An 11,644-nucleotide genomic window follows, 5' to 3' on the forward strand; every position below is an offset into this window, starting at 1 on the left:
TTATTGGATTTAAGTTATGTACCTACTATTTTATTTGAGAAGTTTTTTTCCACTCGGGTTTTGCGTTTCGATATTTACAAGCAATAGGTACTAAACTCGTATTCACCAATGTCAAAAAATACACACTAATGTATACCTGCACTGTTATTTTCAACCTTTATAATAAATCAGATCTATTAATACAATAAAGTAGGGACACTTTATTGCCTACCCATTCAGTCAAGGATCAAAAGTAAGTATAACAAATAAGACATTGTCAAAGGGCCATGTCTTAATACTTTGCCTTGTCTTTCCGTGCATGGTGCAAATCACACCCAAATTTAATGTCCGTGACCCTGGCTCAAAATACGGGTGGCATTTGGTTTGTATTGCACTGACAGATGTCTTCTTTGCCACGTTAAAGATTATTATTGTATTCTTTAACAACGTCTTTAGAAGAAAACTTGAAAATAGAAAAAATGCAGATGGGCCATTTTGCCATTTGAATTTTGAGATGCGCTGGTCTCGTTATGATTGAGGAAATGCTTATTTTCATATTTGCTCCATTGTTTTGTTTTGACAACAAAACATATATACAATTCATAATAATTATTGAAGTCTGTTAAGTGTTATTGTACCTATTCAGCGCCATCCTTAGATTAATCAAGCCTGAGCATATATTTTTGCACAAGCAACGAGTGGTCCACTGTTCAGTTGTCAAAATTAGATCCCAGATTGCTTGACATATTGATTCTCACTTTCTCGTTTCAAATTGAATTAAGTTTAAAAATCTCAAGTCACACATATTAATAAATAATATACATTCTCGTTATTCATTAGATGTCAAAATCAGTCTAGTCCTTCACAAAAAATCGGTGGTAATAGGCCGCCTCAGACGTACAGTTTTCGTAACAGGTTAAACAATATGGCAAAGTCAATAACTGTAGGTACGTTAGTGGGCACACCACAGATCACTGCATACTGATGCCATATTTGGCATCATGATATTTAAATGCAAATATTAATAACCCCCTCGATGATTTATTTTTTCAAATGTTTTAGTATTTTTCATTAGTAAATGTTCTAATTAAATAGTAGTACAGTTAATTTACAGATGTCTCCAAGTTAATACCATTTTTTAAATAAATTCTGACAGAAGCGAAAGTGGTTGTACCTGAAATTCACCTGTTTCAAATATATTTTTTAGCCAAAGAAAGTCTATTCAAGAACATAAAAAAATTATTTCGTAAATCATTCAGGTATGTACTTTATGATTTTATTATAATTTTTATGCTGAATGTCAAATACATGGAAATAATTGGAAAAATGTTTGTGATGCCATTTGGCATCATCATGCATTGACGTACTTTTTTATTTGTGTAGGTACTTTATAATATACTTCAGTTATGAATTGGTTCTTAAATACTAATTTCTTTTCCAAAATGTATTCCAGAAAACGAGCATTTACTAACAGAGAGATTGATGATATTTTGGAGAGATGGGACTCTTCAGAAAGCATTGATAACCTTGATTATTCCGATAGTGACAGTGATATTGAGCCAAATTGTCGACCTGTAGAATCATTAAGAGTGATCATGAAGAAAACGTAGATCACATTTCTTTGGGTACTGGAAATAGGTTAGACAATACAAACCACCTTCCTAGAGAAGATCCAGCGTACGATAGGCTATTTAAAATCAGTTATTTAAAAGACAGTATCAATTATTATCTATTTGGTCATATTTTTAGAATACGGTAATATTTATATAGGTATTGATTATATACTTACAATAAATTTAAAGATGCCACAAAATTATATTTAAATCAATCATCAGTATAATAATTAATTACTATGATATTATTGAAATATATAGGTAAATTTTATTTAGATTTACCGACATTGTCATTCACAATTAGGTACCTATATTAATTTATGTTGTAAACGTCTTAAATTAATAATTTGTAATATTCACTAGATACAATAAATAAAATTTGAATACTGAGTTATTAGTCTATATTATTTCACAATAACTTAATATTTATAATGCTCTCTAAAATTTTTTACATTTTTATATCATATTATTTTATAAAATAATATGTTTACATAAATAACTTTAACTTTGTTTTACCCTTGTAAAAATAAATAAAATATAATATTTGCGATCTCCGCTTACATAATATTATTACTATAATAATAAATGAATTTGTATTTTATAACAAGCAACACCAGCCGCAGTTGTATCGCTCGGCATTTATTCTACTTAACGTTACCACTTAATGGTACGTTTACATTTGACACTAATATCGTCATATTTATGTATGACACCATATTCACTTAAGTGTAAACAGTAAGTATATTTGTATCTGCCACTTATTTTGCGTGTGTCGACTCTCACCTACCACTTATTCAATCTACTTATATACGCAAATGTAAACACCGCGTTTTCGACAAGTACGAACTTGGAGCGATATATCACCGAAGTTGGACCACCGTCTACTTTTATGTCAAGTACCTGACACAATATTCGTAGTTTGACAGGTACCTAGTGAATTGCATATGTATATTTCTAAAACAACGGACAATCAATAATCATAGGTACACCATGAAAGTATGCCCAACGTTTACGTTAATAAATGTACTGTAGCGATCTGTCAAAAATCATAGACAATGAGAAATAAATCGGATGTGCCGTGTTCTATGGATTTTGTTCGAAAATAAAATATCGCTTGTTCTCGGCACATACGATTAATTCTGATGCACTCTGTGAAGAAAAAATGCGCTTCAAATGGTATTACCTAATTCATTTTGGCCCACACCTGCACTCGTATTAGGTACGATAATATTATATTGAATATGCAATGACGATCAAGTGCTAGATATCGCAATGTTACTGTTAATCGTTCTTCTACGCATTTCTGAATTGTGTGTCTTGTTTTTTGGCAAAAGGTCCAATCTTGCAAACTAAAGTTCACAAATTGAGTTGGATCTTCGATTTTAAACTCTGACATTAAACGGAAGGCACCTAGTTCTTCTCGTCGCTGAATCCATTCCCGCACCCATCTAGACCATTTTTTCCTCCTTTTTGTTTCCAAAAGACTTAAAATAATAACACTCGCTGCTTTCTTTTTTAACATTCCCATATTGACAACTGACATAACGTTTTTGAGAAGTATACAAAATAAGTGTCCGAATAAATTACAATATCATATGTAAACACCGCATATATTTATTCCAATGTTGCCATTGAATAAAGTGTCGAGACTTTATTTCAACGAGAAGTATACCAGAATTTTATGTCAGATCCATGCAGGTGTAAACAGTAAATGAAATTTTATGTCCGACACATAAAATAAGTATAACGGTATAAGTGTCAGATGTAAACGTACCATAACACGTGGCTTCTGGATTATATACCTTTAACATGGATGTAAAGCAAGAATGTGCTGGAGAACACTCCGATATAGAAGGCAAGCCCTTGTTTGACACGCTGACTAGCCATCTAAACAACCCGGACCCTCGCTTTCATGTAACGCAAGAGATTGCAGACGTTTCACGTTGCAATTTCGAGGTTAGTTTTCGGAAACTAAATTTCTTTACAATCAATTTAGATTGAGAATAACAATGATTAGTTTTATATTGTAAACTGTGGCTTTTTTACATACCTACTATGTAGGAACATAAGGTGATTTTAAACTTTGTTTCAAAAAATTATATGTTTATACAATTTGACAGCTATGATACATACGCGTGATATAAGTTAGGTTATCTACTAATTCATGTTAAATATAATTATAAGTACATCGTTGTATGGACGTTTCGTGAACTGAAACTGGTTTTACTGTGTTTACAAAATGTAATAACGCTTCTTTCAGTACCTTATAGCGGAACTCTCTGATAAGACATCTGATGATCAACCAGCTGTCGTCAAGCGCGAGATCATTGAAGATATATTATCACAGCAATTATATGATGACGAATACCCTCAACCGGGTTGTTCTAATTCAGATTACAGGCCAATACAACAGGTACGTTCAATTGTGCGTCGGTATATGTGCCGTTTTCTTCCATTGATGCCGTCTTATATTGAAGGTTCGAATTTTTAAGAGAATAGACCAATTCTATTTTCAAAAATTTTTGTAACAAATTAATGTTGTAAGTATCAAATTTTACTAAATTATCTACCATGCTGCATGACGACATAAATTTAGGCGTTCGTAAACAGTGTGATAGGTCAAAACTGGCGCACTGCGCATGCGTTATAAGTAAACCGGAAAAGTTTAAGATTTAACGTTTAGTTTACTGTACCAGCAAACTTCAAACTATTTTCTGACCATCAGAAGTGGTCTGAAACGTCAAACCACTTGTCATGATCTGTCAAAGTAATAACTGCCCAGACAGGACTTAACCTAAAAATGATAGTCATTTATTATATTTCGTACCTATGTTATTTTCTCGACATTTACGATTAAGAAAAATTGATATTCTTCTGCATACATATATCGTGAGATGTTCATATTAATATTTTAGACATTTACACAGTACTTTAACTGTAACTGTGTAACTTTTTTCCGCAGAGGAACCGATACGACGTTCCCCTGCTGCTTATACTTCCCGACTACTTCATTAAAAACTTTAACTCGACAGCCTAGACGCTGTCGGAAAAAATGACAACATTTCTGGCGATTACAGTGTTGCTATGTCTAATGATATTTTTTGATATTTCTCCTATATATATAAATATAAAACTCCCACCAACTGGGAAAAACCAGCCATTTTTGAAAATTGGGAACCTGCGGCCCGCGGCGAAATATTTTTCCTAAAAAAACAAGCCGACTGTGAAAAATTGGGAACTTGCGGCCCGCGGCGAAATATTTTTCCTAAAGCAGAAATCTACTGATATTTTGTCGATTTTACTAAAAAAATTTTACACATTCTACTGAAATTTCAAATTTTGACTTGGCAACACTGCTGGCGAATCACACTACAACTATATCACGACATTTACGTTTAATTTTATACTGCTCGCCGATGATCGCCAATTCAGCCAATCAAATGCTATAAAAATGTCATCATTCTACTAAAGATTTTACATTGCGCGAAATAGATTGATTACGTTATTGATTTTATTTCCTCACGCGAATTCAAAATATTACGTACCTACGCAAAATGATTTTATATAGTGCAAAGAAGATAATAGTTATAAATAAGCTTTAGTTTACAGCATTTAGCTTATGATATCGCCTAAGGTGTTCACATAGAATTGTTTATTTTTAACCTCAATTTCTAGACTTTTTATTTACTTAATTTTTTCTTATAAGACCACTCTGAGTGGCTGTAAATCAGGTCTCGAGGTAGACCGCGTATTCCAACGTGAAATCAACATTCTCGATAGGACCAAAATAGTTGTGACGTCATGAAATCGTCTCAAAAAATTCTCGTTGAAGGCGCGCATGTTTGTGGTCGTGTCAATAGGCGACCAATTATTGAAGAAAGAGCTCTGGGAGACCCTTTCTGGCTAATTTTAATGCTGATACTGTTACATAATATTAACAATGTTGTTATTTTTAGAAGTGTGAAAACGGTATGATGAATATTAAGTATGAGTATAATGATGAGGGAGTTACCATCAAAGAAGAATTTGTTGAAAATGCAATCCACCATATTGATGATGAATTAATCCAACCTGGCTGCTCTAATCTACAATACAAGCCATTAGACCAGGTATGTTTAATTACAAATTTTTGAATTTGAAATTGAACTTTGAATTGTACAAAAGATTACAAGTTAAATTTAAATATTTTTTTTCGATAATTCGACACCTTCATAGCATTAACATTTGAAAATGATTTCGGGCATGTGGCCTTAGTATTATCAACTAAGCAAATTCTGGGCGCCCAATTTGGACTACTTTTATTAAAGCACTGCCGGTCGTATAGTACGTGAAATGTTGGCTTATATATTATACCAGTGACTTCGCGAAGCCTCACAGTAAGTAATCCAAAGATATCACATTGCACAAGTCTGTATGCCAATTGACAGGTCCATTTCTCAAAATCAAGTGATCGCCAATACTTAATTTAAACAAAACGATGGTTGCGATGGCTGGATGGCACATCCTGTTGAAATTCTTGTGTGTTCTTTCGAATAAAATCTTCTTTCGAATAAATCCATATGTAAATCAAAATAATAATTGTACGACAAGGATTTCCACTGATCTTGACGTGAGCTTTCGCCCCATTTATAAATAATTGAGCGTCGATGCCACCAGCGTGTAAACCACATCAAACGGTGCATTTTTGTGGATGTAATGAATACAAAGTAGTCGTCTAGATTAGTCATATTCAGTGTGGACGATTTCCCTTATTAACAAACCCGTTAAGAAAAAATGAACCCATTGCTAAGCGCAATTTTGCTCTAAAATGCAGTTATCTGAAAGTTGTGTAAATCGACATCAGCTTTTCTGAGTAAATTTGAATAATTTATTACAGTTGTTCAAGCGTGGTTCTATTCATAATGATTTGCCAGACTGTATATATTGATCATTAGGTATGCTTACATACTGTAGCTTAAAGTTTAGAATAGATCTTCATTTAGCTACAAATTTTTTCCGACTTACACGCGGCGTAAATGAAAACTGACATTCTTCGTGGGATTAGTTTGTGTTTGATAATTATCTTAAAAATTGAGGGTGTTCATTTTTTGTTCTCCTATGGTGAAAAACTAACCTGCCATTAGTAATGCCGATTGGGAGGGCAATAAGTTTGTACAACCAAATCACATCAGATATTGACATATTTCACCTGCGTCAGTATGAGTATAAGTGGGCATTGTTTTATAAATTTCTAAAATAGGGTCTGCTTAGCTCATTCGGTGACTTCCTTGTTATTTAAATTTTGTAATGTCTACACTAATTCTACTGTTTTAATGGTTATCTTTTTCTTTTCTTTTTTTAAAATATATATGTAATAGTCTTATATTAATATTCATTTTTTTCTAAATGTCATGTTGTAAACGTCTTATATTAATAATTTGTATTGTTCACCATATTTAAAAAAAAAATCATCATAAATGTCAACGAGTGAGTGCAGTTACACAATACGTTACACTGCACTCACTCGTTGACATTTATGTTTTAACAGAAAAACACTTTACAAACGACATAGTACCAGAGCTATATTAAGGAACATTGAAACATAGGTATATTTTATAGATAGTATTGCTTTGATATATTAATATTCCTATTCTTTTTGTAGATTTCTACCCAGAAATGTTTTGCAGTACGTAACAGTGAAGCAGACAAGACACGGTGGACGATGACCCGAGTAACAACAAAATAGCACATGCAATCAATAAAAACAGAATAATGATGATGCAGCATTCGGAAATAACTATTGATGAACCGAACATCAAACATGAATTTCAGAAATTATACTTGCCAAAGGAGGTTCGAATTAAGTTGAGAAGAGTTACATATTTTCCACGTAACTTTATTTGTAATAATTGTAGTGGACTGTTTGAAACTGTAAAATATCTTAATCATCACTACGTTTCATGCATGAAGACTCAGCGTCTTAAGTCATACATGCCACATACGGGTAAAAAACCACATCAATGCGATGTGTGTTTCATAAAGTTCACCCATAATAGTCAACTAAAAATACATAAAATGACACATACGGGTGAAAAACCACATCAATGCGATGTGTGTTTAAAAAAATTTCTGCAAATTAGTAATTTAAAAACAGATAAAATGACACATACGGGTGAAAAACCACATCAATGCGACGTGTGTTTTGAAAAGTTCAGCGTAAATTTCAGACTAAAAATACACAAAATGACACATACGGGTGAAAAACCACATCAATGCGATGTGTGTTTAAAAAAATTTCTGCAAGTTAGTACTTTAAAAAAAACATAAAACGACACTTACTGATGAAAAACCACATCAATGCGATGTGTGTTTTAAAAAGTTCAGCAGAAAGGGTGTTCTCAAATTACATAAAATGACACATACGAGTGAAAAACCACATCAATGCGATGTGTGTTTTAAAAAGTTTAGAGAAAAGGGTGTTCTCAAATTACATAAAATGACACATACGGGTGAAAAACCACATCAATGCGATGTGTGTTTAAAATTTTTTTTGTATATTGGTCATTTAAAAACACATAAAATGACACATACTGGTGAAAGACCACATCAATGCAATGTGTGTTTCAAAAAGTTTAGAGCAAATAAACATCTCGAAATGCATAAAATGACACATACTGGAGAAAAACCATATCAATGCGATGTGTGTTCTAAAAAGTTCATCAGAAATAGTGATCTCAAATTGCATAAAATGACACATACTGGTGAAAAACCACATCAATGCGATGTGTGTTTTGAAAAGTTTACTGCAAATAAACATCTCAAAATACATAAAATGACACATACTGGAGAAAAACCATATCAATGCGATGTGTGTTTTAAAGAGTTTATCACAAACAGTGAACTTAAAAGACATAAAATAACACACACTGGTGAAAAACCACTTCAGTGCGATGTGTGTTTTAAGAAGTTCATCACAAATAGTGATCTCAAAAGACATAAAATGACGCATACTGTTGAAAGACCACATCAATGCGATGTGTGTTTTGAAAAGTTTACTGCAAAGAAACATCTTAAAATACATAAAATGACACATACTGGAGAAAAACCATATCAATGCGATGTGTGTTTTAAAGAGTTTATCACAAACAGTGAACTTAAAAGACATAAAATAACACACACTGGTGAAAAACCACTTCAGTGCGATGTGTGTTTTAAGAAGTTCATCTCAAATAGTGATATCAAAAGACATAAAATGACGCATACTGGTGAAAGACCACATCAATGCGATGTGTGTTTTAAAAAATTTCTGCGAATCACTTCTCTAAATATCCATAAAATGAAACATACTGGTGAAAAGTTACATCAATTCAATGTGTGTTAAAAAAAATTCTGCAAATTTGTAATTTAAAAATACATCAAATAACACATACTGCTGAATAACCACATCAATGCGATGTGTGTTTTAAAAAGTTCAGCAGAAAGGGTGTTCTCGAATTACATAAAATGATACATACGAGTGAAAAACCACATAAATGCGATGTGTGTTTTAAAAAGTTCAGCAAAAAGGATGTTCTCAAATTACATAACATGACACATACGGGTGAAAAACCACATCAATACGATGTGTGTTTAAAAAAAAATGTGTGTATTGGTCATTTAAAAACACATAAAATGACACATACTGGTGAAAGACCACATCAATGCGATGTGTGTTGTAAAAAGTTTACTGCAAATAAACATCTCTAAATGCATAAAATGACACATACTGGAGAAAAACCATATCAATGCGATATGTGTTCTAAAAAGTTCATCCAAATTAGTGATCTCAAATTCCATAAAATGACACATAGAGGAAAGGAAAGAGAAGAGGAAATGAAGAATGACGAAGGACAATGAACAATGACAATCTGTTAATTTTAATATGTTTTCAACTGAAATCAGGATTTAAATAAATTTGAAATGTTTGTTAAGATCCGCCATAAATAGTGCACACATGTAAAGTTCGACATACCCAAGAGAACAAAATTCCCAACTCTTTCGTTGTGCAATCGTTCCATTTCCACTTTGACCATCGATTGATTAAATATAAATTGGTCATGAACACTGCCTGGGAATCTTGTACTCACTGCCAGAATGTTCATGTCCATATCACATACCTGCATAAAAATAAATGTCGTGTTAATGAATTGTTTGTTTGAGTTATTCGTAATGAAAGTATTAAACAACATAGTCAAATTAATGATTTATTACCAATTGCACATTTACAGTAAAATTTCCACGGTAATTTATAAATGATGCTGTCTCCAAGTGTGGCGGGCAAATGCGCACATGAGTGCAGTCAATGCATCCGATGATGCCTGGAAAATGTGCCTTTTCTTGGAATCTGAAATAAAAACAAAGTTTTACCGACACATAATATTGCAGTTCAATCATTATTTGCTTTTTTACTCATCATGTGTATGTTGTTGGTACTCTAGTTATATGTAAAATTGTATAAATTGGTCAGAGGGTATCAACACGACACTAAAAATAATGCATTGTTTGGTAAGTACCTTCTTTGAATTCTGTCACGAGAGTCAGCACTGTTCGGAAACTTCAGGTAAGTACTGCCAAGCACTGATATTATAGCATCGGATACATTACCAATGCATCTGCTCACTGATGGCTGGCTCATTGTGCAGAAGAAGTCTTGGCCAACCCCTTTTTGGTAACCTCCCCCTGTGTAAAAACGCAAAGTAGCCAAAACCTAAAATTCAAGTAAAGGAAACAAGTTTTTTCAATATCATAATATTCAAATCTTGTTAATCTGTCGTGGTGAATGCTTAAAGATGAAGTAGGTAGGTATTTACATGTGCTGTTGTCAAACTGAGTAAATGTATCTTACCCATGATGTTATCTTCCGCTGTCATATAGTAGGGTTAAGTATAGCTACTAAATGTCGAAGTAATTTGTGACTTTAATTACCTGAATTTGGACAGGAATTCTTTTGGGTATGCCTCTCATCAACACGGAGTCCAATTTGGTCACTATCTCGATCACCATTTCTTTCGACAGTCTGTATAATTGTCGAAAGAACGTTTCCGTTACATCAAAAGGATTTTGACTGTCGCGTAGCCTCCTTCGCTCTATATTCAGCACGCGTATCTCTTGTACACGCTGTCTTCTTACTTCCTCGGCGTGCAAATGAATCGCAAGAATGAACGCCATTGCGGTAGAATGTAGATGGAAAAATAAAAATGATAAAACAATATCACGAACAGTTGTTTGACATCCGCGAATTGAACATTTATTAGTAGTATCTATGATTCTAACCATAGAATCCGTAGAACTGAACCACAAATTGTGGTTTGAAACTTTGCATATTATCTTGCATCTCAATTTTCAATATGTAAAATTGACATATTTTCTCTCGTTCTCGCAGTAGCACGGCACATCGAGGTGCCGCTAACTTTGACAGGGATATCGGTTAACTTTCTTACGCAAATGACCGCCGGAATAGCTAAATGTGCTATTGTGATAATTTTATCATAATTAGCCGTTTTAACCTTTTAACACATACGTTTGGATACGTTAGAATAGCTCCGCAGAAGAAATTTCTTCGATGTCTTTATTTTAAGACATAACTATTTTCCGACTGCTTTTCAAGAAGGCATGCTTACGTTTCACTCTCTTGAATCTCGTCGGTCTTTTCTCCTCTTGAAACACTTTTGCCTGTTATCGCGAGGGATTTTTTTCAATGGGGAGTATGCCATGCGTCCGACCGAAAGTGGAAGATTTCCGACTCTCTTCTCTGGACGGTTGCCTTGGATGGACGGAACTATTTTGCCGGTCGGATGACCGGTTGGTGGAAGTGTAAATACAAAATATCCTTTATTATTTCTAATGTATAAATTCAAAATTGTGGCACATGTACAGATGGTGAGGTTAGGCGTAGTTTTCTGATTCATTGTTTATCTTCTTCTTTTGCCATATCCGCCCCTTAACTGGAGCATATGGACACCACGCGGCGCCTCCAAGAATCCCTGTTGCTCGCCAGTCTTCTTGCTTCGTTCCAGGTCAAACCAGCATCCCGT

The 11,644-nt window shown here is 33.5% G+C and overlaps 2 protein-coding genes across 2 annotated transcripts; both read left to right on the forward strand.

Annotated features, from left to right (window-relative positions):
• Positions 1-2,264: 2,264 nt before the first annotated feature.
• Positions 2,265-9,983, forward strand: LOC147077366 (uncharacterized). Its single transcript, XM_085941499.1, has 4 exons — positions 2,265-3,548; positions 3,853-4,005; positions 5,549-5,701; positions 7,234-9,983. The coding sequence occupies exons 1-4, from the start codon at positions 3,402-3,404 to the stop codon at positions 7,315-7,317; spliced, it is 537 nt and encodes a 178-aa protein (XP_085797625.1). The 5' UTR covers positions 2,265-3,401; the 3' UTR covers positions 7,318-9,983.
• LOC147077367 (uncharacterized) lies at positions 7,984-8,952 on the forward strand. The gene has a single exon (XM_085941498.1). The coding sequence runs from the start codon at positions 7,984-7,986 to the stop codon at positions 8,950-8,952; it is 969 nt and encodes a 322-aa protein (XP_085797624.1).
• Positions 9,984-11,644: the final 1,661 nt, after the last annotated feature.

The sequence above is a fragment of the Rhyacophila brunnea genome, unplaced genomic scaffold, assembly GCF_057557595.1.
Source record: "Rhyacophila brunnea isolate RB1 unplaced genomic scaffold, BYU_Rbru_1.0 scaffold_13, whole genome shotgun sequence".
NCBI lineage: Eukaryota > Metazoa > Arthropoda > Insecta > Trichoptera > Rhyacophilidae > Rhyacophila > Rhyacophila brunnea.

Bases quoted from the DNA above. Each gene is read 5' to 3' on its own strand.
- LOC147077366 (XM_085941499.1), top strand. From the start codon at position 3,402: ATGGATGTAAAGCAAGAATGTGCTGGAGAACACTCCGATATAGAAGGC. The intron at 3,549-3,852 runs GTTAGTTTTCGG...CGCTTCTTTCAG, and splicing joins TTTCACGTTGCAATTTCGAG to TACCTTATAGCGGAACTCTC. The intron at 5,702-7,233 runs GTATGTTTAATT...TTCTTTTTGTAG, and splicing joins AATACAAGCCATTAGACCAG to ATTTCTACCCAGAAATGTTT.
- LOC147077367 (XM_085941498.1), top strand. From the start codon at position 7,984: ATGACACATACGAGTGAAAAACCACATCAATGCGATGTGTGTTTTAAA.